Source organism: Tyto alba, unplaced genomic scaffold, assembly GCF_018691265.1.
Source record: "Tyto alba isolate M040663 unplaced genomic scaffold, T.alba_DEE_v4.0 Super-Scaffold_2, whole genome shotgun sequence".
NCBI classification, from domain to species: Eukaryota; Metazoa; Chordata; class Aves; order Strigiformes; family Tytonidae; genus Tyto; species Tyto alba.
The window spans coordinates 87,753,383-87,780,180 of NW_024881282.1; the positions used below are offsets into that span (position 1 = coordinate 87,753,383).

The 26,798-nt window shown below is 46.6% G+C and overlaps 1 protein-coding gene across 1 annotated transcript in view; it reads right to left on the reverse strand.

Moving 5' to 3' along the window:
* Positions 1-26,798, reverse strand: part of PLXNA4 (plexin A4) — a 458,133-nt gene that overhangs the window by 225,093 nt on the left and 206,242 nt on the right. The window contains exon 4 of the mRNA XM_042792117.1: positions 5,019-5,150. Within this exon, the coding sequence (XP_042648051.1) occupies positions 5,019-5,150 (132 nt within the window). The remainder of the gene's footprint in view (positions 1-5,018; positions 5,151-26,798) is intronic.

Sequence of the window (26,798 nt, forward strand, 5' to 3'; positions counted from 1 at the left end):
ACATGATTTGCAATACTGTTACTTAATTTTTACCAAATGTGGTTTCTGCCATGCTTTAGTTGAAGTACATATTTATTTGATATTTCATTGGCAAAGTTTAAGAGAGCCCCCAAAATACCTATCTGCTTCTGCTACGTATGACCCTATCAGTCTCACCTTCGACATACTGTAATGGTTTTAGGGAATGATAACACTGCACAGATGTGATTTATTCTCAGAGCATGGATGACTTTCTGCTAGTTTACAGGGAAGAAGCACAATTTTCCACTGGAGCGAGAAGCTGACTCACCTGCACGAAACAAACCTGCCTGCACAGAGAGGGACAGCAAATCTCATTCCTTGAGACAAACGTAAGATTACTCATAAACTGTTTGCAGAACAGAGTCTTCCCTAGCCATTAGTAAACCAAAAGTAGGAGACAGCTCAAAGCCTTGGGATTTTAATAACATGAAGTTGGGGCATCTTGCTGTTTGCCTTCTGGTTTTTGAGACTTTAAGTTCATTTTCTCTAACTCTTCCCTTTGATCCCTCTATATCAAAGGAAAGAGCTCAGATTCTTGTGTCTTAGAGTTGCTTCCAGGTGCTGCATCAGCTTTTCTATACACACCTAACACTGGGAAAGACCCAGGAGTCCAACATGCTGAAATAGAGATATTTAGGGGGTGATGGAGGCGACCTTCCAAATACTAGTCCAAAGCCACAACAGAAAAGTGAACGTCCTGCATCTCCTGACATATAGAGCTGGAATGCACTTGCACATCAACAGTTAAGCATCAAGAAGGCAAGGAGGCATGGTCAGCCAGCAGTGTGGGGACAGCTGGAAGAGGAGAGAGCGAGGGAACAGGAGGGCCAGGACTGGAGGAGTGACGGAAAAGCAATTGCAAGTCTGTAAATGAGAGGACAAGGCCAGAAAGAGGGATGGTATCAGAGAGAGGGTCAAGGATAGTGAGGAAGGAGAAAAGAAGCATCTTAACCCCTGCAGAGAGCTCCACGGAGCTTGTAGGCTCAAGCTTCTCATTTGGGAGGAGATACAGAGTGAGGGTTAGAGGAGGAAGGGAGACCTGAGGAGGCATGTGTGTGTGTGATGAGGAGCAGAGGAGATGCAGGGGCATTGCAGGCCTCTTTACTCTGCTCCTCCAGTAACATTTCCCATCTGATCCTCACCCCCTTAGATCAGCATGTGAGGCAGAGGACTCTGCAGTGTGCACACTAGAAACAAAGAAGGCAAAAGAAACAGCCCAAGCCTCCAGTATACTGATACCCCCATGTTCCCCAGGGAATATCTCAGTACAGGGACAAATGCCATTCAGAGAGATAAGTGAGGAAATGACACTCTGGAGTAGCCCTCTCCCTGCCCCTGCCACCCAAGACCCCTGTTCAGTGGGAACCACCGTCCAGATTGTACCTCACTCAGAGCCTTTGTGAAGGCTGAGGCTAAATGGCAGATCTCCTGATAAATTATGTCAGATCCCATGCATGTACCAACCCTTCCCCACTCTGTCAACAGAAACTTGAAACACATGTTTACACTTGAAACACATATGCCCTCTCCTTTGTGAAATGATGGGACTTTTGTATACTATGTCTCTAGGTTTTGGTGACAAATCTTCCATTCTCCCTCATTCAACAGATATCTCTGTAAAACATGTATTTATATATAATGGAACCCCTCTGACAGTGAAAAGCTGTTACACCCTTCTCCCAAGTTGCTAACCTTAAAAAGGCCAGGGGATATATTTTTTTGGCAGCACGAGAAAGCCTCTTTTTGTAGACAAATTTATAGTGACAGCTCTTGGAAGGTGTTTCAAGTTAAAGGGTGCCTAGCTGAGTCCAAGTGTTTCCTTATAGAATAGTTTGGGGCATGCAAGAGCAATACTTGCTGGGACTGCCAGAGCCACGATAGGACTGGGACAAGCTGGAGAAATTTACTTTATCATTGAGGCTTCCATTGCTCTTGAGGACTGGTCAACAATGGAACCAAGATTGGAAAACTGCTTTTAATGGAGCAACTACACGCCCAACAATCACTCTTATCTCTGGGGTACAGCCAGGGTTCAGTCCAGCAGATGGAGGGAGGAGAAACCTCCTCCTTCCCCAGGGATAAGACCTGCTCTGGTGCCTGCCTGCCTTTGAAAAGGTCGGGTCAAGCCATCACCTTCCTCTCCCTCATCTCCACAGACTTCACAATATCAGGGGATTTCTGTGGGCAGTGAAAACCTCTGATAAGTCAGATCTTCACCCATTTGTGAAAAGAACTGTACGACACGGCTTGTACAGTGGGTGGGATATATGCTCCCCAAGGCCAGCCTGCACTCCTCCACGCTGTTCATAAACCTGCCTCCAGCAAAGGCACAACCCTGCACCCACTCTCAGCCACCGAGGCCCTACAAATGTTAATTCATTCGAGCACTTGAAGTGCATTATATCATGAGCTCACAGATAGCAACTATATTGCCGTGACGGCAGCGCTGTCATTCACATTGCTTGCTATGTCACAGATAAAATCAGAGATGAGTAAAAGCTTCTCTAGTGTTGAGTGTTTCACAAAATTGGATCAGATTTTAAATAATAACAGTCCATGCCCTTTTCACTAACCTCTCTCATACAGACACCCTTGGGCTTCAAAGATGAGTGGGAAAGATGGTTGACTAAATTACAGGGGACTCAGGGCTCCTGAGTTCTTTATAGGGCTCCAACAATAACTTGTGGTCCTAAAAAAAACTGCTTAAACTTGTGCTTCAGAATAGCCAACCACAAAATGAATCTGCTCCTGTTGTAATGGTCAGGGAAGTGCAGATAGTCAGCATACTAGCAAGAATATGTTCTTGCAAGTTTCTGGAGGAAAACCAAATTGCTCCTCTTGTTCCAGATTTCATTTTTTAAGAAAGTAAGTGAATGACCAGTGCTGTCCCATTGCCTTTTCCCAGAGAGAATCAAGACAGCTCCTGGGTGTTATGAGACCAACCACCCCAAGGGAGCCAACCCCCTCATCTCTGTAAATCTGAAGGGCTGTACAAAGTCAGTGGTGGTATCTGAGGTGACCTGTTGTCAAATGGGCCTGCACAAAAAGGACACTGAGCAAATCTGAAATCAGTGGGTTGAGTACTGGTGCATCATCATGCTCAAGGGCTCTGACCATGCATGGAACCCCATTCTACTCAAAATAAAAAGGAAGGACACAGAGTAAAAGGATTAGAAAAAGGAACAATGTCTTTACCAAAGTCTTACAGGAACTCAAGCATCATCTGCTTCCAGCTTCCCACTCCATCTCAGCAGTTGACGGCGACTGCTTTTACTTCAGCACTGGATGTGACATCCCATCCTTGCCCAGTATGGAGCAGATGAGAAAGCAATCCCAGCTCTGTCATCATGCCCTTTCTCCTGAGTTATTGTTATCTCACAACCTCTTTAATAAAGATGAATACACAGAGTTGCTGCTTTCCCCACTCCAAATTTAAGTGTAAATATCCATAGCTTACAGAGAGGCTCAAAGACATTGCAGAGGCACAAAACTCTTAAAATGGTTCAAGCAGAGGAAATGACAGTCATATATTGGAAAATACAACCCCCCTACTTTGCATGGGGAAAAGGATAGTCAGCCTGCCACATCTGAGCTCCTGGACCACAGCAACCCTGTTAGACACCTCCTTCTAAAACCACATGTATACCTGACTTACAGGTCAGGAGAAAACTCCTCTTAGTTAGGTAAAGGCTAATAATTTCAGTGTTAGCCATAGCCTGGAAAACAGTCTCCTAAAGAGTATGTGAAAACGGTCTATAAAATCATGGCAGGTGAAGATGAAACATTTATTCACTGTTGTATTTTTAAGGCAAGATTTTGTGGGTGGTAAAACTGCCACAAGGGTGAATAAGAGGAGGGGACATTGTGGCCCATCTCCATCCTCAAGACTGCTGACCATTGCAGTGCAGTGCTGTCAGAGGGCTGGAGCAGGCCACACGACATCTAGAAGGGATCTTGGTGTTACAGAGCTGGGCAATACCGGGAGAAAATCACACTGCTCTGAAAGTGCTACTGAAACATGTAAACATCCTCCAGGCAATTCATAATGGCAGTGAGAAGCATATCAACTGGTTGTTTTATGTTTGGTGCCACTTACATGATCCACAATCAGGTGGGTAATACTTGCTCAATGAATTATTGAGCTCTAATGTATGGGTGAACATGTCACACTTGAACTGGTAGCCTCCACTGAAGTTGCACTGTAGGACAGCTGCCATCACCCTACCAAAATCTCTTATTGACCCCTTTTTTCCATGGATTCTCATGATCATGCAGGAGTCAACCAGTTAAAATAACTAGTAAACCTGCATGTCCACAAGACTAATTATATACAATGAATTTCTTTATGCAAAACTAGTTCCCCCTCCCCCCAACCCAAGCAGCAAACACCCTAAGGCCAAGCACTCTGCTGAAATCAGCCAGACTTCCATGTTTCTGTGCTTCCATGCTTCCAACACCCAGATTGGTCCTTCCCTGGAATCTGTCTGTTAGTATTTTCAATAATAACACTAGTAACACAACAGGCACATCATGCTAACCTTGGCCTGCACCCCAGCAGTCAGCGTCCTACACTCTTGATCACCAGGTCTCAAAGAGGATCCCAGCTTCTCCAGATACTCCAGTTGGAGCCAAATGATTCAGCGTTACACTTATCTGTATCTGCGGCAGATGTAGCCACAGTTTGAATGGGGGTGGAGAGCAATGTGGTATGCAGCAGATGTAGTAACAACTCCTTGTCATGTAGCCAGTAGGATGTGAACTGAATAAAACAACTTTGGGGGTGGTTTCTGCCCGCTTAGTTCCCTGCCCCTGGCCCCTCAAACATTGCATCAGCGTATAAACGCCATGGTTTCTAAGCACGAAAAATCATGACGTCAACAACAGAGCACATCTTTGTAGAAACTGTGATCACTATCAGAACTTCATGTGCAACTCTCATGTCCATAGCATGATCAAGCTAAAAGTTTTCAAAGCACCATGGATTGACAGTTTCTTACCTGCTTCTCAGACATGATGTAAAGGTGTTCATGATCCACTGAGAAAGCCATATCCCGTAATATGGGGCCGGTATCCACCACTTGCACAATCTCATACTCCAGTGTGTTCTTGGTGGTGCCATCCACACGGATCTGCAGAACAAAAACAAAAGCAGGGAGAGAACATGAGTATTTTTCCTCCTTCCATGGAGACTGTAGAATAATTGTTGGAGAAATGTATTGTGGTCCAAGTCTTTTGGACAACAACTACTGTCATTACCAAGTGAACTTTTTCTCTGCCTCTTCACTTAAAGGATAAAGCATGTTTAACTGCTTCTTATGACACTGTAGAAGAACAATCCAGAGCCTGCTCACTTTTATCTGTCACTATCACTGTGTTACTGTCATTGCCTGGACAAATCTACTAAGCTGAAAATGATGGCACAAAGGGCAGAATTTGTGGTGATGATGAGCAAAAGATAAAAAAAACACACAAGAATCTGCAGGACTGACTCACTCAAATGCCAGTCACAATATTATTGTTCTTATTGCTAATATTCCATGGGGCAATATATTATTGAGGTGCCCAATACAACACAGACTATTTCTTTTGTTGATTACATATATCAGATATTGAAATCAGTCCTGCACAAATATGGTACCTTATGATTCCAGACACATCTCATAACAGAGTGTCACTTAGGACCATCAATAACTGGAATGATGAGAAGGAACTAGACGCACAGTCCCAGTCTATCCCTGATGGTGACCCAGCGATACAGAAGAAAATGTACAAAACACCAGAGTTTTCTTTACCTGTCTAAAACCAATTTCCAGAGATTGGGCTCAAAATCGGCTAGAGATGGTTTGTAATCCCTTTCAATTCTATAATCACAATTCAGGATAATCTAGTTACCCACAAGAGTGTTGGGTCTTTGTGGATCCTGTGAGGCTTTGTACTTCATCAAACCCCATGGCCATATGCTTCAGAGATGCATCCACATTCCTCATTTCCCTTGCTATGTTTTCTATGTGTCGCCTTTCACTTTCAGAAAATCTTCTACCCTGCATCAACACAAACATCACAGTACCCTTCCCTAGAAGAAATAAAGTTGTAGTAGATCTGCTTCATGCTTCACATCATGTTCTCCATACCTTCCTCACCCAAAGCTTCTAGTACCTGGTTTGTACTGGTGTAGTTTGATAGCTGAGCAAAATACACCCTTCCCACCCAAAGGAAATAACAAGCCATGGAGAACTTATGGTATCAAGACCCATTCCCACTGTTCCTTGGCACAATCCATGAGTTTGTTCCTTCTGTATCAACCTTTCAGCCAAGAAACTGAGCCTGGATCATCTTCTATATTAGAAAGGCAAAAAGGAAGGAAGAGAAGGAATGACAAATGGTCTGGAAAGCCTGTATGAGCAAAGGGCAGGAATGGTATACAGATTCTTATCTTTGTCCTTCCTTGATCTTCCCACCAGCTGTATGACAACAAAGAAAACTTATTCCTCCAGGAACAATAAGGGAATAAGACAGAGAGGAGTGAGAGGTGCTCCCCATGACAGCAAAAGATGTGGAGGATGCTCAAGGATGCTCAGATTCTATGTACTATCTGTCAACTTCCACAAAAGCGGGTGCACATGGAGGCATTGGCTGTCAGGCTGGTCAAATGACACCTGAGGTTTTGCAGTTAGTTTGTCCTCTTGATGGATCTGATGATGAAAGCAACACATGTCACAACATCAACAGACAAAGAGGTCAAGGCCTGAAGCCCAACACCGAGCATCCATGCCTCTCATTGACTCCAACTGCCTCAGGGGAAAGGGCTTGCTCATGTCCATGGTCCTTAATGGGTCAATTCAGCCCCTCAGAGTCTCTCTTCGTGAAAGTGGACGCTGATGTGATTCACCCATAAGGTCAAGGGCAAAGAGACCAACAAGGTCAGGATGAATCATTCCCCTTAGGACAGTCAGGAGAAAGGTAGGAAACACATAAAGGGATACAGGTTGAGAAACACAGAAGTCTCCCTGTTGGGGCTCTACATAGGGCATCTTGAATGTCCCCACAGCAGGAACCTTTCCTATTTCCCACGGAGACTTTCCTGCACCAAGTCCTCGCTCCCAGGGAGTGGTCGCTGAGCTTTGACTGTTGTTTCAGCTCTGCCTCTGCCCCCAGTCCCCTGTGGCTGATAATCCCCATCAGAGAGCTGCAGAAGATCTTTGCGCTCTCTGCTGATCACTGTGATAAACAAACCTTATGTCTTTGCTGCTTTGACCTTGATTTTTCAGCATCATCAGGGTCAGATCTGTAAGCCACTAGATATGTAAGCAGCCAGTTATCACCCCAGGGCTCAGTCACTGTCCTCAGCCTTTTCCAGGCCCTATTAGAGGAGAAAGAGCTCAGAGATGGAAGAGGCAGGCAGGAGAAATAGCCGGCTGGAGTTAACAAACCGTGCAGACAGGAGGCACAGCCCCCAGGGATCTCCCCTATGCATTTGGTGCAAGTAAAAGATTGCAGAGGTATCACACCAGGAAAACAGAGATACTCAGAAGTGATTTAACAGCTATTGCTAGCCTAATTGCCTGCAAAGTCATTATTTTGCAGAGGGGGAGGGAGGGAGGGAGGGAGGGAGGGAGGGAGGGAGGGAGGGAGGGAGGGAGGGAGGGAGGGAGGGAGGGAGGGAGGGAGGGAGGGAGGGAGGGAGGGAGGGAGGGAGGGAGGGAGGGAGGGAGGGAGGGAGGGAGGGAGGGAGGGAGGGAGGGAGGGAGGGAGGGAGGGAGGGAGGGAGGGAGGGAGGGAGGGAGGGAGGGAGGGAGGGAGGGAGGGAGGGAGGGAGGGAGGGAGGGAGGGAGGGAGGGAGGGAGGGAGGGAGGGAGGGAGGGAGGGAGGGAGGGAGGGAGGGAGGGAGGGAGGGAGGGAGGGAGGAGCAGGGCTCATTCCACTGTACATGTGCAAACACATGCACATGCAGTCATGCACACACAGCTATAAGTGCAGACACCTTTCTAGTTAAAGCTAGTAGCTAAGGAAAAAGAAAATTCAGAAGGCCAGAAAGTCTGGTAGACCCACACTGCACGGATGGTGCAAGCCTTGTGCCAGCAAAGAGGTGATTATCGTAGCTTGCAGCGCAGAAGTCTAGCCCTTAAGCTATACCTTTACCTGTCTTAAACTCTGTCTTTCTTATGTTCAGCCTCAGTCATGGAGCCCAGAGGATCTCCACCCTTTCCTGCACATTCTTCACAGTACTGAGCATCAAACAACACAACAGCCATTTCTCTTAGAGAGAGATTTATTCCTGGCTCCAAGGCACCCACAAGAACCAGGGAGTTCGGGTTAGAAAAAAATCAAAAGAAGAGTCTGTAAAGGGGAAATGAGAAGATTTTCATCAAAACCTGCAAGAGATCACCACTAAAGTGCAAGACAGAGATACAATCTCTGTTCAGAAAGCTCCCCGAGTTGCCGATTGCAGAGAATTTGAAGCATGAATCAACAGTTTACTCTGTTCCTGCTCTTTGTAGGCATCAGCCATGAGCCCAATGTGGAGCTGAGGTGTTGGGATAGAGTTTTCTTCTGACTGAAGTATAGATATAGACATTTTTATTGTGCTGGGTTTGAGTGATGGTGGGGTTTGTTAGTTTTTGCTTGTGACTGTAATCAGTGAGCCACCTCTCCCTGTCCTTATCTCTATTCCCAAGCCTTTTACTTTATTTTCTCCTTCTCATTCCTGAGGGGGAAAGGGGGAGTGAAAGGCTGCATGGTGCTCAGTTGCCCTCTGGGCTCAAACCACAGCACTTATATTCAAGATGTTCTGACTAGGCTGTGAGATTAGAGCCTGACTGACAGTCCAGTGGGGATTTCTCCTTGAAACTCCCTGTGAACAACGAGCACCTCTGCAAGGCAAGAGGGAGGGGAAGAAAAAGTGAGGGAGGGGTCTCCAGGACCACACACGAGACTCAGAATGCTCAGTCCACCACAACCACTGCTACCAGACGTGTACACACTCCTCCACAAACACGCTCATCACCTCCAGCACAGGAATATCTGCTCCCACTGCCTACATGTCTGTCCTGGACAGGCACACGCTTCTGGGACCACAAGATGCTCTACTCAGCACCCCAAGCTCCCCTGCTTTCTTTTAACCCAACACACATGTGCAGAGCTCCTGGGGACCAACTCAGTCTGGCTGAACATTAATCCTGCTTCCTGGAAGGCTGCACTCACTGAGCTTCGTTCTGCAAATCTGGCTGCTATTAAAACATCAGCGTGATGCTTCCCGAAGGTCAACTACCAGAGGACCTATTCTGGCAGCTGTTTGTTTGTTTGTCTGAACATTATCTAGGTCTGGCTGTTTATTTACAACCATTGAAGTATCAGACAATAAATATCCTCTCCCAGTAGCAAACAGATGCTTGCACTCGAATGTTCTGGCTAGCGCTGACTTCAAAACGATCTCCTTAATGAGCAAACAACACTATTAATCTTTAAAAACACAGGCTCTGGTCTTCCCTGAGTTCCTACCCCGGCCATGGCTAGCCCTACAGGCATCCTGGCAAGCAGCCCAATGGTCTGGTAGATGAAAGAAGGTAAAAGATACCTTCCATCACTTGACTGGTGCTTTTCAGTGTTATCAGGGTCTCCCCAGCTGCTCTGGGGTCCACAAGAGGGTGATGCTTGAGCATAGTCTCCCAGTCAAGCTGGTGGCAGATGCCTCAATCACACTTCTAAGAGGGAGATGGATTTTAGAGATTAGGATCATATGGTTGTCGAAGAGAGGGACACAATAAACCTCTCTAAATTATGGGTATGGACTCAAAAAGGTAAAAGAAAAAACAGTGGGGTTGAAGAACAAAGAAGGAATTGGTGCTAACTGAGTCTCATTGCTGAAAGATAAACCATAATCATGACAAAAAGCACATGTCTTTAAGATCACCGCAGCAACAGAAACACTTGCCTTCCAGACTGGAGCATCAATCCTGTCCTGTGGTCTAAGAGGACCGTATCCCTCTGTTATCATGTTAAGCAGGTTGGGGATGGTCTCTTTCAGAAAGTCTCAACATGCAGATGGGGAGGCGAGGTGAGAAAGAGGTGAAGAGACCAAGCATGCCAGCAGCAGAGCTGAGAAACCCTCTCTCAAACTGTACTTCTACATTAGAAAATAGCATAGTGTAAAAGGAGTTATCTATAAAGGGACACTTTCTGCTAAAATCTAGCATGCGTACTAAATATGCTTCAGAATCTTTACTTCAGACCCACCAAAGCCTGATCCTATAGAGTGAATCAGTGCCTGAAGCACATTAACATTATCCAGTTTTCATTTATCCAAGAAAAATCCAATTCGTACACTTTAAGAATGCTTTGCTGTAAGAATCACAGCAAATTAAGCACAGTCAGCTGATTGTCTTCAAAAATTGTCTTTGGACACACTTCAGAAGCACATTCCTGAGTGAGGACTCCTGTTACCACCTCACCTCTATTTTATTCTCCCTGCAGTTTGGACTGGTCACTGGCAGCAAAAGAATGGATGATTTCCACTGTGCCAATTGAGCTCAGCTGTTTCATACTCTTCTAAAACCATCACCTCCTTCCCAGAGCATAATTTCTGGCCCACCAAAGTCAAAACAAGACCCTCTCCATTAATTCCTTTGTTTAAAGCATTTGAAACCCATCCAGGACTCCTGAGAGTGTGGTCAGGAGCAGGATCATGATGGCCAGCCAGGCAGACAGCAGGAGCAGACGCTGGTTGGATAATAGTCATTACGAATAATTAAATGAATAACTAAGTGGAAGAGGAACTGGTGAACCATGCTCACTCAGCCAACCCATCCCTCCCCGACACTCTGCTTTTGTGCAGTTTCAGCAGCCCGTGGGCTGAGGAAGTTAAAGGGAATTCATCATCTCTGGATCCAACACTTCCGGCCAGTGCTCCAGCAGCTCTTGCTCAGGTCATGCTGGTGGATTATTTTGGTCATGAAATTGCCCCAATTCCCAGGGGAGATAATTAAGTGACTGCCAGGAAGATTACAAGGGTCGATTTCAAAGGCAAAACCCCATAGGTCTCCGAATCCATCCCTGCTGCCTCCTCCCGGGTGTAAGGGAGCAAACATGGCTGTGACACTGCCACTGAAAGAAGGAGAAATAATTTTGGGTCAGGAAAGCCAGATATGGCAGAACAATCTCTGTCCTCCCTGTACCCCAAGGCATCCTTCCTTTGTCCTCCTTGCCTCTCCTTCTCCCAGGGCTTCTCACTGAAATCACCATCATTATTTCTCACTATTGGATTAAGGATCTGCTAACTTCATTTCTAGGAGATCCAAGCAGCCCTGGAGCCCAGCACATCAATCCAGGCTGCTCTGAGCAGTGCCCAGCCATAGCCTTATGACTGCACAGGGGCCTCTAATACTTCATTGCTTTTCCAATATCAGTTCCTCCCTGTTTTATGAACCTAATGTTCCCCAGTGGATGCTGGGGCTGCTGGCTGCTGTTCCTGTCAGGGCGAGGGGGAAAACACACAGCAGACAGTGTATGATCTAATGTCAGGCTGTTATGATGATCATCTATTTCTGCTTTTCCATTGATTTGGGTTGCATGATGTAGCTCTATTGATCTCAGCAAAGACAGGGAATGGGCTGGTGACATTCCATGCTCCTCCTATTTCCCTTCGTTTTGGCATGTGTTTTCCAGTTGAATAATCTGCTCTAATTTGCCTAAAGCCTATTAACAGGAGATCAATTTCTAATAAAACATGGCATTTCAATAGTCCTGTCTATCTACTGATCCAAAAGGCCTTTAGAGACACTAATTGAAAAAGCAAGGAGTGAGGTATCTCTTTCTTATGCCTAATAGGCAGCAGCCAGCAGCCCTCTCTCTCCTCTTGTACAGATGTTTTAAGGTGCTGCTTTCATGGGCGATGCCTGACCATCCAAATACAGATCTCAGAGCACCTTCAGCCATATGGAGAGGAGGATAATCTGGAAAACCAGGTGTTTAATCTTCTCAACACTCATGCTTTCAATGCTATCCAGACCCCAGTGTGTCATGACAGCAGCCACTGTAACCAGAGTGATTCTATCTGATCTGGAGAGAAAAGTCAGCCTCAACCATTTGTTTCCAAGGGAGACCCACATCCTAAACTTGCAAGTGCCCCCCAGTTTTTACCCTGGGAATGCTCACCTCTAAAACTCTGTCCCAAGATCATCAGTGTCTGTGTGATCACTTGTCTAATTATATGCACAGACCCAAAGTTGTACACACAAAAATACCCCTGCAGAAAGCACCTATGGGCACAGTTTGCTCTCTCCATAAAATCTGTGTGTACACCTGAGTGCGTGCATCTGCTCCACACAAAAGGAGGGACCTCAAAGCCGGCTGGTCTTGCAATTCCTTCAGGTTCCTGGTTTACATTTATTTTGTCCAGGAGATTTAAAATTTGTGATTAGCAATGAAGCAAGATTTATTTGTTAAAGAATTTCAACAGCCAAGGAGAATGACCCTTCCCCCCTTCTTCATCCACACAGTTCCCAGGCCTTTTTTTTCTGAACCACAAACATAGGGTTTTCAAGAAAACAGCTTTCCTAGAGTACTGCTGGCTAATCCCTATCATCTCCAGGTGTTGCACTGTAATCCTCCCTCTGCATGCCCTCGTCTGGGCTCTGGAAGGAAGCACGGGTGGCTGCACTGGCTGGGAGCACTGGGTCTAATCCCTGAAGAGGAGTCACCCACTGACCTCTTGTGTAATACAGCCAGGCTGCAAAATTAGGTCAAACAGAGACGTGTCTAACTGCTCTATAAGAGAACTCCTTTGCAGGGCAAGTGCAGCACACCAGGGCAGAGGAGGATTCCTCTTACTTCAGCTAGGCTTGGAGAAAGAAAAGGCAAGATGTTGATGGCCATCTCTTTTGGGTTCATGACATCGGTGCTTTGATTTCATGGTGGGTCAGTGTCTCACTACGGATCAAGCATCTGGGATGTGCTGCAATGAACCTTCTGCTTTGGGCCAGAGGGTCCTGCAAGCCAGGAGATGAACTCCTCTCTGACAGAGGTCCCTTTTCTTTCATAGTCCGTGGCACGTGACTGCTGTGCTGTACCATTGTGGTTCCCCACCAACATTTATAGCAAGAAATACTGCAATGGATTTATGACCTAAATTAGACTTAAATAAAAGACCATCCTTTCATTCTGGGCTTGGACAGCACATAACACAGTGGGTTTATGACCGCTATTCCCAGCACCATAAAAATAATAATTACAGCTTGAAGTGTGACCAGCCAGGCTGTACATGGACTGCAGGGTTCATCCCAAACTGAAACAGCTATAGAGTTGGGCAGAGGGATAAAGGGAAGGAGAAGACCAGGTCCTTTCTCTCCCTCACCAGGGACAGCATGTCAGGTGTATGCAGCTTTCACATTCATGAGCCAGTTGACAGATGACATAATTTTTGAAAGCATGGTTTACACATGATCCCCTGGCACTCCCTGATTGATAAATTAGACACTCATGAGCCACGTGCTAATCAATGTAAATCATTAGTTTGTAACAACACAAGGCAAGCTCAGCAGAGCTCATTTTTCAAGGTAATGGTCTGCCAAGTGATCAGTGTTCAGCAACAAGCTCTGCCAGGAGATCTATTAACAGGCTGCTGGCACTCACCTATGGCACGAGCCTGAGGACTTTGTTGTCCAGTTCCCACCAAGGATGGGGTTGTGCTGCTCAGTGCGAGAGCCAGAGGCCTAAGCCAGTTATTTCTCTTCCTTTCTCTCCATGAGGCAATAAAGCTCCTGGCCTTTGCCCAGGCTCTGCTGACAGTGGCCGCCTTGGTCCCAGACATCTGGAGTGCATGTGCTCTCATAGTCCCTGAACACTTGTTCTCCACTTACCTCAACCCTGTAACCTGAAATAAAAGTAATTTGAGATTGAAAATCTGTGCTGTGCCCTCTATCAGTGGAAAATGAAGGAAGGCACTCAAAGCATTGACCTGCAGATATGTCCTAGGAAACTTCACACTGACACCAGAGGCACCTCTAAGAGTTAATGTCTGCATCAAGCATGTGTTTGGCAAAACCAAGAGGCCATTTGAACATATTAGCTATTTTACACCCAAACTTGGCTTCAGGATCTTAGAAGCACTGCCTAGCTGAGTGAGTACTTTGGGAGATAAAACATTAGGAAAAGACCTGCCATCGTTGACCTTTCTGACAGAGCAAAGGGAGCATGGGATGAGTCTGCTCCTTCCCCAAAGGAGCCCATACAGCCTTTGTGTCTGCATCACAAGCTCTGCAGGTTTTCAGTCCAGCTGGCAACAGATCAGCCTCTTCATCCATGGGTTGCTTTGTCAAGCACATATCCTACCACAGGTGCTCTACAGAACACCTCCAGGTCCTCCATGGAGAATAAGGGTTCTGCATTTGATATTCCCAGAGGTAAAGTTCAGTTCTCACAGAGAGGGTCCCGTTGCTCGATGCTCATGTTTATTATCACAGTGGATAATCTCAAAGGTCATCCTAGTGCCCTCCATTCATATCCAATACGATGGAGCTTTTGGATCCTGCAGCTGCCTCTCAACAGCACATCTATGGCTACGCTACAGCAATAAAGTCATCTCCTGCTCCTCGCATCTCCCTATTGCATGAACTGAAATGGAAGTGTCTGGACCTGTTAGCACTGTAAGTCTTCTGATACATCATGGAATTTTTCCAATTTCCCAAGGTGCAGGAGTTTAGATGTGCATAAAGCCGCTGGACATGGCAGGAACAGTACAAATCTCCGAATGTTTTAATTCCTCCCAAACTGGTGGAATTTAATTTACATGGCAAACATTTTGGGGGTGGGACAGTCATTTTTTTAAACATTTACCCTGTTGCTTCCACCAGTCCTGGTTCTTCATAAAGAGGATGCAAATAGATGCTTTCAGTCAGAGCAGGTTTTGATTGAGATTAAATGAACAATGAAAAAAAAAAAAAAAAAGTATGAAAATTAAATTTATACATACAAGAACATGGGTGGCATCTTATGAGGTGCACAATCCAAAACGCTTTCTTAACTCTGGTCAGTTCTTAAGCAGAGGTCAAACTGTAGATCAAAGCAATTCAGACAAGTAGCACTACCAAAACCGCTCAAAGCCCTGCATGGTGTTGGTTCAGAAATACCCAGAAGTGCAGCGTGTGTGTGAATGGGACTGACCAGAGACAAATATATCAACATAGTTGGCCTGGTTTAGAAATCCTTACATGGAATTTCTCAGAAATTGAGGCAGATGATAGTAATATGGGATGGTACGAAGACAGATGGATCATATCATGGGCTGGACTGTGAATACAAGTCCTTTATAAATGTCTGTTCAAGGGGCTGAGGGACCAGATTCCTCCTAGGGATGAGCTCATCCTGCCATGCCGGGAACGCGGTGACCCGGAGGGCCGGGAGCCCCGCGGCGGGGGGTGCAGAGCAGCACTACAAAGGGCCCTTTGACTGCGGCCAGACGGGGTGAGCTTTGAGACACCCACGGATCCTCATGACACAGTGTCACTTGAGAGGAAGCCATCTGCCCTTTGGCAAGGGGCGGCACGCACGCGTGCGGGGACCAGGACACTCGCACGGACGCATGGGCAGGAGAGCACGCAGCAGCACACAGGTGGGCACGGGCAGCAGAGCTCACCACAACGCAGCAGCGTGCGAGAGGGTGGAAATATTCAAGCAGACAAGGGTGTGGAGGCACCCAGCAACACGTGAGCGTGTGTGTGCACACAGCCTGTCCACCAAAACTCATCTGCCGGGACTGAGGATGGGCTCACCAACGTGCCACAGGGTCTTGGTCATGAGCAAGGAGCAGTGGGGTGATGTAAAGATGAGCAGAGGCATGCACCAAAGGTGTTTTCACACCCAGCAGGGTCTGGGCTGGGAGCAGAGATGGTCAGTACAGGCATCCCTGCAAAAGGACCTGCTCCCTGTAGCAGACAACACAGGGAATCTGATCTGAATACGGGCATTTACACACACCTCGGGTGGCGAAGTGCCCCGTGCGGCTCCAGGCATCGGCAAGGGTAACAAGATCAATCATAGCCTGTCACATTCAATCTTGGAGATATACAGATACATTTGCAATTTCCCTTTACACCGTATCAGAGGCAGACCAAAGCCTCTGCTTTGCTGAGGATTTGGGTACTTTCACCACTTTCTCTAAAAAACAAATCAAAAATCATATCCCAGAGATTGTATCGCTGGTCAAATAAGATTCTCTGTTCCTGCACAGATATTTGTGCCAGGTGTTGGTGCTAAATGACTACAGAGAGATGCAGAGAGTGATGGGCCATGAGTGCATAACTGAAAACAGAGAAATCTGAGAGCCACAGCTCTTTGCTCACTCCCTCGGGTGCGTGGATGGAGCGGTGGCTTGGGAACAATTCCTGTCGGCAATGTGGGGACATGTTATCTCCAATGCCAGGGAAAAGGAGAACCTGAAAGAGAAGCTCTCCAAGGAAATCAGTCAGCCCAGACACTCTGTCCAGTCCTTTTTGTCAGTTGACATCCCTGAGGCTAAGGTTGAGATAATGAGGTCCCACATATCTCTGGACCCCAGCCCCACTGACAGCATTGTGCTCTGCAAAGGTTATTGTAATTCAGTTGCTGACTCTTTCAACTCCTGGGTTCCTCAATGCCAAGGTGACCTATTAAGAACTTAATATCAGATAAAAAACATCCCTTGAAGCCTTTCTAACCTTCATAATCTGTGTTTATCCACAGAAAAAAAAAATAAAAAAAAAAAGTCTAACAAACAAACAAAAAAAAAAGAAAAAAAAAGAGTGATTGCTTATCTTCCAATATTGCCTCAGATAAAAAGGAAGTACAATCTGGGGACAAAGCTCCACGTTTGCCCTTTCTCCCCTTTCATTCAAGCAGCCAGAAAACTGATCCAATGCTGAAACAGTGGATGACGCCTCTTTCATTCACCTCCCTTAGACTGATCCTCCACTGAACACTGCTCTCACCTGCTGATCTACCAATGATTCCTCTTCTTTTGTCTCTGGTGTCTGATCAAGGGACATGTCTCTCTGTAGACCAGCCTCAGCACAGACCACCTTTCTTACCAGCTGGTCCCAAAAGAGTTGCCGTGGTGCCAGAAAGCGCCACCTCTTCCATCAGCCAAATTCCGTCAAGACCAAATCCCTCAGCAGCCACCTCTACTCAGCCGTGTCTCACTGAGGCCTTCGCCCTCCCAAGCCTTCCTCTCAACTCCCATCAGTCCATTCTTCATTAGTGACCCAAAGCCATCTCTTGTCTTCTAAGGCCACCAGAAAATTTGTTGGTCCTCTCCAACATTAGTTGGCTGGATTCACTTGCACTCTCCAGCAATGAGCTGCAAGAGGTTCCTAGTCACCACAGAATGGAGAGACAGCCACCCCTCCAAACTCCTGCAGAAAAGACCACACCAAACACATCCCTGCTCAGTTCCTGCGTCTCCATCTCCTCAGTCCTTCCTGAAAGGACCACCAACAACCTCAGCTCGCAAGCAGCTTCCAAATGCACTCTATGTGGTCACTTGGTTTCATGACATCTGTCCCCCTAGGATCCCTAAAACATCAAACCACCTGTGCTAAGAGCTACTGCTGTGCCTTCACAGGAATGCAGCCACTTTTGAGGATGCCGCATGAGAAAATGTGAATGGCAGAAGGATATCTTTAGCAGTCATGGCCTTCAGTCCGCCTCAGCTAAGAGAGTAAAGAGGGGTGTGCATGAGGTTCTCAGCTCTAGGGTAGGAGCATGAAGGGCACTAGGACATAGAGCAGACATCCAGCGAAAGAGAAGAAAAATGGTCCTAAGCTCAGGGAGAAAAGCTCTGCTCCCCCATGGTGGAAACATGGGCCCAAGTGCAACATAATGAATTACATCAGAGATCACTGGATAGGGAGCAGTGTAGCAGTGATTATCAACACTCCTTCCCAGCACCCTCGAGCTGGTAACACTGAATGCTCTCCATTCTCCTTTACCCTCTTATTTGGCTCTAGGGTTAAAGCAGGGGACTTAGAAAAATCAGAATCTTAAACCTTAGCTGAGCTATGAACTGGCCATATGACTTTAGAGATCTCACCTACTCTCCCAGTGCTTCAGTCTCCACATTCTTCATTGAAACATTTGTGGATTGGATGATTTTTAGGGGAGAGCTTCTGTGGCTACAGGAAAGGTTAAATGAAGGTTCTTGAAGTATGAAGTACAGACTCAAAAAATATTACCAAAGTAGCGCGCATCATTGTGTATCCCTCAGCTCAGAGTGACACGGGGAAAACAACGTATTGTATGATCACATACCCATGGCTCTTAGATCATTATTAGGGGCACCTCCAGAGAGGGCTGGGAAGAGTCAAAATTGATCGGTATTGGAAATCTTCAAATGAAACGTATTGTGGAAGTGAAGTAATTATTACCTCCAATAGCATAAGAATAGCACGTATCTTCAGACCCTTAATCACAGGGGTTCTTTGTACATCAATCAACATTAGCTAAATGTGTATTCAAAGCCCTTGATTGAATTATCTAAAAGTAATTCAAATTAATTTAAAAATAACGATGTAGTAGTCACATTTTTAATTCTGACAAATCACCACCCAGGACCATCAGTGTAAAGTCTCAATGTACAAACAGACAAAAGGTAGAAATGCACTGGTTGAGGATGGCAGGAGTGATTTCTTCCCAGCCAAGCACACGCCAGCATCTGCAGAGCATCAACCCAGGTCTGCAGGAGTGAATCAGACCAACCCAATGAGGAAACAGAGCCCTCCGTGTGCACTTAAAAGGATTAGAAGGTCTGCTGAGAACTGTCCTAAAGGAGCTGTATGGCACAGAGGGCAAGGCACAGGACACGATCAAGAGAGAATTAAGAGAGCCAGAGGGATTTAGCAGGCGAGTACTGACATATTATTCCACTTAGACAGAGGCAGGGAACTCCTGGGAGAGGAGAAATGCTGCCTGAGACATTCAGGTTGGGGCTTGGCTGCTGAGCTGGGAATCAGATCCTAGATCAAGCTGTCAGAGAGTTTAAGTTGCCCCATCGAAGGAGTTAGAATGGCTTTCATGAGTCTAACACGATCCTGTAACATTGAGCTGTCCCCAAAACCTCTCACCCAATGGAACTGCAAGTGAAATGTAGGAACATTCAGAAAGTAGGGAACCTGGAAAATCTGAGCACAAAGGGGGCCCTAATGGACCATGTCTAGGGATGCTTTGGCTCAGTCAAGTGATGCACAAGGACCACAACCCAGCAGAGAAGTCAGAGCAGAACTAAGAAGAGGCACTGCCCTTCCAACAGAACCAACTTGCAGGTCTGCAACTCACTTGGTGCCCCACATCTTCCCCCAAACCCTATATTTACTTTTGTAAGTACCAGAGCAATGTCCTGGCTGAAGCAAGACAGCTAGTTACTTTTCTTCTAATTTAGAGGTTGAGATGTTTGAGCTCGAAAAGTAGCATCCCATGAGGAGTCGCAGGAGCCCTCCATCCTGCGGCTCGCTGTTTACCTACACAGCTCATCACCTCTGTACAAGTAGCTCATACCTGCCCATGTATCAGTGGAGATCAATAAACAGGTCCTGCTTGAAAACTTCAGGAAGCAAAATGCGAGTGTTTGTGGAGTGGCCGCTAACAAAGTAGGAACTGTACCCCAGAACTACTACTACAGTTGCATGCTTGGATAGCAGAATTTGGAAAAAAAAAAAAAAAAAACAAAACAGGACTGCTTCCCAGAGATGCTCATGACACTGCTGTGTTTCACATCCCCAGGGTGCCCAAACAGGATCTTTTCCTGATATCTTGAACATGTCGAGCATGCAGCAAACACAGGTGAACCTTTGATGATGGGAAGGTGATGGAAGAGTAGCCTGGACATGATCTTCTCGTGTCTCTATAGCCCTCACCTATCCCCCATGGGCTGGGGAGAGACAGCAAGAGCGTGTCACTCCTGGGAGACAACAGATCACTTTCCGCGGGGACCTCAAGGTAACCCGGCTAATGAAACTCTACCCAAAACCATTTTGACATAAGGTCGTGGTGCGAGACAAAGCAAGGTCAGGAGTTCAGTGTCAATACAGCAAGTGCCAGTCAGGACACAAAAGACTCGGGGATCAGATATACCTGTCAAGCACTGCTTGGGAGGGAGCGTATTGAGATGAATAATTACTCCCCCTTTCATCTGTGCTGCTCTTCCCCTCGGTTCACACGGCTCTCCTGGCTTTGTCCTTGCACAGGTTGCCTCCGAGCAGGGTCCTAGCCGAGACACCCCCTCATAGACACACAGTACAAGAGGGGGCACAGTAATTGAATTCTGGGGGGCTGTAAGAGCTTGAACCCGCCCTTTCACTGAAACAATAGTTCAAGCTTCAGCAGAATCACTCATAAGAGCGACCAGTTATTTCTGTGATCACCTCCAGCTCTGTGCCGGAGTAAATCAACAAAGTGACCCCAGATTTACACACCAGTAGCAGCAGGGACTCCAGAGGAACTAATGTGGACTGGTGACTGCAAGAAAAGAAACAGGACCTCAAACCTCCAAAGTAGGAGTAACTAATTTTCCTTGAAGTCCTGCCAGAGTGCATTAGTGCTGGTGTTTCATATTCCCAAAGTTTGGGGTGTTATTTAGTGAAATTCCAAGTCAGGGAGATATAATATGCAACCCCCCTATGCATTTTGAGTTACACACCGATCTTCATCCAAACAACAGTTTGAAACATCTGCAATATGGAGGATTTGCTTGAAAACAGACTCTTTACTGGAATTACCATTTTCTCCCTCTTTCCCTAAGCCTGATCTCCCTCTGAAGGAAACCTTCCCATGCTTCTGAAGTTCTGTTGTGGTGAAATTAGATCAGTTTCATGAAACTGAAACAAAACACAGTAACCTCAGGTTTAAAGATCTTCACACTCCCTTGAGGATGATTCACAGAGCCCTCAGGAAAACAGATTTACAAGTGCCTGGAGCTCACTTGTTTTCTTCTCTATCTACAGATCTCCCTCATAAGACAGAAGGGGACAAAAAAATAGCTTTTTAATAGTTACTTAACCAGCTCTTATCAAGTTGTATCTAAAGTTTTCTTGGTCCAAGGGAGATGGTGAAAAAATTAGAGGAGGTGAGCAGCTATGCCTGCACATCCAGTGTAAAAGGAGGGGAAGAAGAAGGGGTTGGGGATGGGTTGTAATTTATTTTTGGTCACTACTAGTCCAAAATGCTCCTTCTTGGCCGAAGCTTCTTCACGTGTGCAGCAGATGGCGCAGCTGCAGTAGCTGTCCCACTGCTACCCCACTGTCCCCACGCCAGCCCCAGCGCCATCTGAAAGGGCATGTCTCACTAGTTGGTGGTCTCATCCTGCCCTTTTCTGGCTGGCTCCTGCACTGTGCAGCCCCCAGCACTGGATTTTAGCACTCTCAGAGGAGTTTACACTGATGAAAGCGGGCCACCAGCTGTCCCAAAGAGGGGAGACACGTCTGCAAAGGATGCAGGAGGCACAGCTCCATCACGCAGGGACGGATGTGCTGTAAAAACCCACATCAGTGCCTCCTGGGACATTGGCATCATTCATAGCCCTGAACTCAGCCTGAGCCCTCCAGCCCTCCTCGGGACATTTAAAACAGGGCAAGACAAAGGACAGGCTAAAAAACAGGCCACGGGGAGCCATCCTGCACTGGCTCAGGTGCTTCATTTCCATACCAGGATGGAGGAGCAATGTCCCTGGTGCGGGGCTCGCCCCCGCAGATGTTGCCAGTCTGGGTGATGGAGACCAGAGCCCGCCCAGCTGCCCCAGGAGCCAGGAGCCAACCTCCTCCCACTGCCTGCACCCTTCTGGGCTCTGCTGCGTTCTTTGGAAAAGACTGGAGCTTCTCATCATGGCTGAAATGGTTCCCACTGGACTACTATTTCTGTCCGGCAGTGACAGAGGAAGGCAGTGTGAAACCTTTATTTTTGGGACTCCAGGCTATCTTTGCAGGCTTTGTGGCTTAAAGGGACGTGCTTGCTCCCTTTATGACAATCAAGTGCTTCTTCTCTCATCTTCAAAGGCTAATGCTAAAACTTATTATACTGCCAATTTTGTCCTGGGCCAACAACTCTCCCCCGCCCTTTTGTGTTGAGGAGTAGAGCATGATCATGCCTCTCCTTTTTCTTGGTTTTATGCTCTCTTGGGGGAGGACTAGATGGTTGCTTATAAAAGGGACAAACTTGTGTTTGTACACAGATCTCTTGGCAGTTGGGAAAGAAAATACAGAGGGAAAATTATTTTTCTGTGTGGAAGCATGTTGGCAGTTGGTGACGAAAAAACTCAGAGGAGGGACACAGAGTAGGAAGGAGAATAATTTGAAGAAGTTTTTTTTTTTGTGAGGAGGCGGCTATGTCCTATATATTTGTTGGCAATTGCCTTCCCCAACCCATCCCCCAAGCTGGGAGCTCTTCAAAGCTCTTGCCCTCGCCCCATGGCCTTGGGAGTGGAGTGGAGACCGCCACAAACAGGCTGCCAGCCAGCCAGCTGCCACCTCTGTCCCTGCAGTAGCTCTAAAAAACACAGCTGGGAAGCGTCTGGGGGGATTTCTTTCTTTCTTTTTTTTTTTTTTTTTTTTTTTTTTTTCTCTTTTCTTCCGAGAACAGTTGTTTTTTTTTTTTTCTTTTCCTGGAAGCACATTTTTCAAACCCGAATTTGCCCAACTCTTCTGCAAAAGTCACTGCATTTCTTCCCGACAGCCACAGGGTGTCAGCAGCTATATGGAATGGGGCCCCATATAGGAATCCCAATTCCCCGACAGGTCCCAGCGCTGGAGCAATGCTTTGGAGTGGGTCTTATCCTGCCCTGTCCCCCCCATCAGAGTTTCCAATGAGTAAAGGAGAGCCTTGTCCCACAAGCTGCTGTCCAGGGTTTGCTCCAGGCCCCCAGCACACTGGCACAGGACTTTAGGGATTTTAGGGCAGGCGATGTCAGTTCTTCCCCAGTGGAGAAATGATTCTAAACGATCCATGACCTGGTCAGCATGTCCTGGCACAGGAGAGCTTTGAGGGGCACTTGGGGGTCTAGGCAATGAAAAAACCCTAAAGGTGACAGGGGTGACAAAGAAATGGGCTAAATTTCCAAATTCTTGTGTCTCTGAAGGTCTGAAACCACGTCCTAAGAAATATTAGCAAGAGGACTTCAGTGGGATAGGAGACAGCCAATTCAGACCCCAAACACCACCCTTATGGCCTCATTAGTATATTAGTTGGGTGTTCCTGACCAGCAACAAAGAGCTTTGTCATGTCCCACCCATGAGTTAAAAACTGCCCTTTGGCTTTCCAGCTTCACCTGGGGAGGGAAGAGGCAGAGAGAAGCCCCAGGTCCATGCACACAGACAGCCACGATCCCTGGTGCCTAAGAGAAGCATCAGGAGGTGCAGGGGGTCAAGTCCTGTGCTAGTCCCACGAGTGCCCTTTGCAGTTGCTTATCCCATTTTGTGCCTCGAGTGTCCCATCTGTAAAATGACAAATGTGAAAACTCCCTTCCTTGCAAAGTCTGAGCAACACAGGGAAGGAGATGGATTGAGGATGGAGCAACGTAGCAGAAACCCTTCAGATCCTGTGTTTCTTACAGCAGTGTTCCCATTTACTCCCCAGACCACGACAAAACAAGGTGTCACTTCTAGTAACCCAGCTCAAAGCAGGATATTTAGGATTCAAAGACTGGTGAGGGGCAAACTGAACCAACCTGGAAACAAGTGGATGAGGACTGAGCAGCCCAGCTCTGTCTGACTCCAGAGACATCTTGCTGTCACAAGTTACCTGTGTGCCTTCCAGGCATGCACTAAATGTGGGATTCATCTTGTTTAACATGGTCTTCCCGAAAATTAGACATCTTGCCTAATGAGTCAGGCAGATTTCCCCTCTAGTCAATGGAATGAGACAGGTTTCACCACAGGGCGATTCATGCCATCCTAAATATGTGTCTCAGGCAGATGGAGTGAATTGCTTTCTGGAGATACCAGTCTCTCTCCATTATCTATAAACAGCAACTCATTTTGATCCAATACTGATGACCAGCATTAGGTGAGACAAATTTCAGCTTAAGTGACTCTGTGGCATCCCTCATAGATGGACCATTCACCCTTTCCTTGCTGTCCATGTGCGAAAAGGTGTGTGGATCGTTTATTACAGAAATGCTTAATTTTGAGGGAAGTGTTTGTTTGCTCAACATGTCATACTACAAAAGGAGGGATGGAGAACTGTACTTTGATCTCTATCTTGGGATGCTATGTTATCACACAATTATGAACCAACACCGGCAGATCTAGAAGAGCTGCAGACGTAGAGCTGACACTTCTTTAACATGAGCAGAAAACGGGCCACTGGGCAGCTTGCAGGTAAGAGCTAACAGAGCTTGACATCAGTACAGAGCTGACAGTAGGAAACAAAGGATTTGCAACCACCATTCTCGTTACATGCATGCATGCCTTGTCCGAGCTGAAGCTTCCCATTAATTAATGGTTTCCCAGCTATATCGCACTGCTGCAGTGTAGCAAGGTGGCCAATTCACAGTATATCAAGAGTAAAAAGAGTCTGTTAATCAATTGAGAGTGGTAAGAGTGCTCATAAACTGCTCAGAAAAATCTACATTGCGTGCATACCTTTAACCAGAAAACTTGTGTCATGTACTCTGTACTTTCTAAAATCACCTCCACCTGGTTTGTGTTAAGCTTCAGCCATGAGCAGCTTGTGGCCACAGGGTTGGAATTTGGCCTGTGACATCATACAGGCTCATCTATAGCTCATGGGGATTTGAATCACGATGGGGTCAGTTTTCACATACTTAAACCCATTTCAGGCCCTCGTGACCCTGGTTCCTGCACTTGATGGTTGGAAATAAGATGCCATAGACAACTGTAAGCGTAGCTTTGGGTGCAAAAGCACATTGATCAGCTATGAAGGAACCTGGAAGAACCTGGTTAGGGCCAAGCTTCTTGCTGCCCTGTTCAACACCAAGTGCTGTACTGTGCTTGGTTAGAAGGGAGCTTTTCCAGCACCTCTTAAAAAGCATTGGGTCTGCCCATCATTTCCCACAAAGCTCTGCTTCATCTACAAGCAAGTGCCTTACTCGGGCGAGCTCTGTACAGTTTCTCTTGAGGACCTCTCTCCCTACGTTTGTGAATGTTTTGCTCACTGCCAGCATGTACTCAGTAACAGTTTGGATCTCCAATACAACACTTAGCAATGGGTAAGGGACACCTTTCTGCACCTGACCAACACCGGACTCATGTCTTTCTGTAGCAGTCCAAAAAATCCAAGCAAAGCATCCTTTGCCTCATGCTGTCCCATTATGTTCCTCCTGATGGGGACCATTTCCAACATCACTGGCAGAAGCAGCGTGTACCAGGCAGTGGGTCACCTCCCAGCATCTGCCGTGCACATTTCCCATCCCCTGCAAAGGGCTTTCAAAGCAACCCTCTGCTGGGATGTTTGTACAAACATGTGTATTTACTGTGTCAACACACATTAGAGAGCAAACACATTAAAAGGAAAAGGAAACAGACTACAAGCTGAGGCCTCTCCAAACCTCGCACCACCGCAGGTCTTTCCTGGGATCTCAGGTTGATCTCAGGCCATCAAAACCCCTCATTTCCAACATCTCACCCCTCCTCTCCCCAGCTGGTGCCTGCCCAGAGAGCCACAGGGAACGAGTCCCTCTGACGAGCAGATATCTCTATGCTGGACACGTGCCTGAAGATGGAAAATTGAAGTGTCTGTGACAGAAGGTTCCTTGGACATTTTTGTTTAAAAATCAGGAAATACAGGTGGGGTGGAGCAGGGAGTGCAAAGGATACAGTAGTGCAAGGGAGAGGGGCAAGCAGAGAATTACTACAACAAACACATTTCTAGTTCAACCCCAAGTCCCAACCATCTCCAGTGCTTTCTGCTTTGCCTGCTATAAAGTTTAACTTGAAGGCATCCTCCTCATAAGGGTCCCATCAGCCCAATCCCTGGGAAATCCTGCCATGATACATGATCCCCAGGCAGAAGGCAAGTTTGTACAGGCAGAATCAATATTTAGCAAACCTCAATTTTTTCCAAATAGGCCAAGGATTTCTGGGGTTGTTCATTCTTATGATGATGCAGCCAGGAAGAGCAGCACTGAGATGTACATAAAAAGATATTTAAAGAAAAACAGTTCCTCCTGACTTGTCACATACTGTATCCAGCTGTTGCTTGCATTCACTGTTTCCTCTTCAGCTTGGCGCACAACTGCACGTGTGTGTGTGCATGAACACACAAACAAGACAGACAGAGGTAATTATAAAGCTGAAGCTACCTAGCACTTTCCAGCTGTCAGTCCCAGGAAAAAAAAAAAAAAAAATAAATGCAGAGACATCTACCAATTAAGTAAAAGTAGAATCCCTGCTACAATTCATGAAGAGAGCAGTTTAAATATATCTCAGGAAGGAGAGTGATATAAGCACTTGCTGGCAAGTCCAGCAAAACCTTCAACAGAAAAATTAAAAATATTGAAACCAAAATCATCCAAGGACATGGGGAAAATCCCACTGTTGCGCCATGTGAAAGCCTTGCTCAGCTCATCCCACAGCACTGGTGGCAAAATCATCCGTGAAACTCCATCCCCTGCCAAGAAATGCCCCCAAGACCATGCACCTAAGCCTGTGCTGAACGGTGCAGAGTTATTAGTCAGTGCAGCAGCAGCATATGGCAACACGCTTATATGGGACACAGGGATCACCCCATTTGCAGAAACACAAGTCCAGTGCAGGTCTCTGCAGCATTTTGCATTGCACAGCCTCAAAATTCCCACGCAAGGCTGC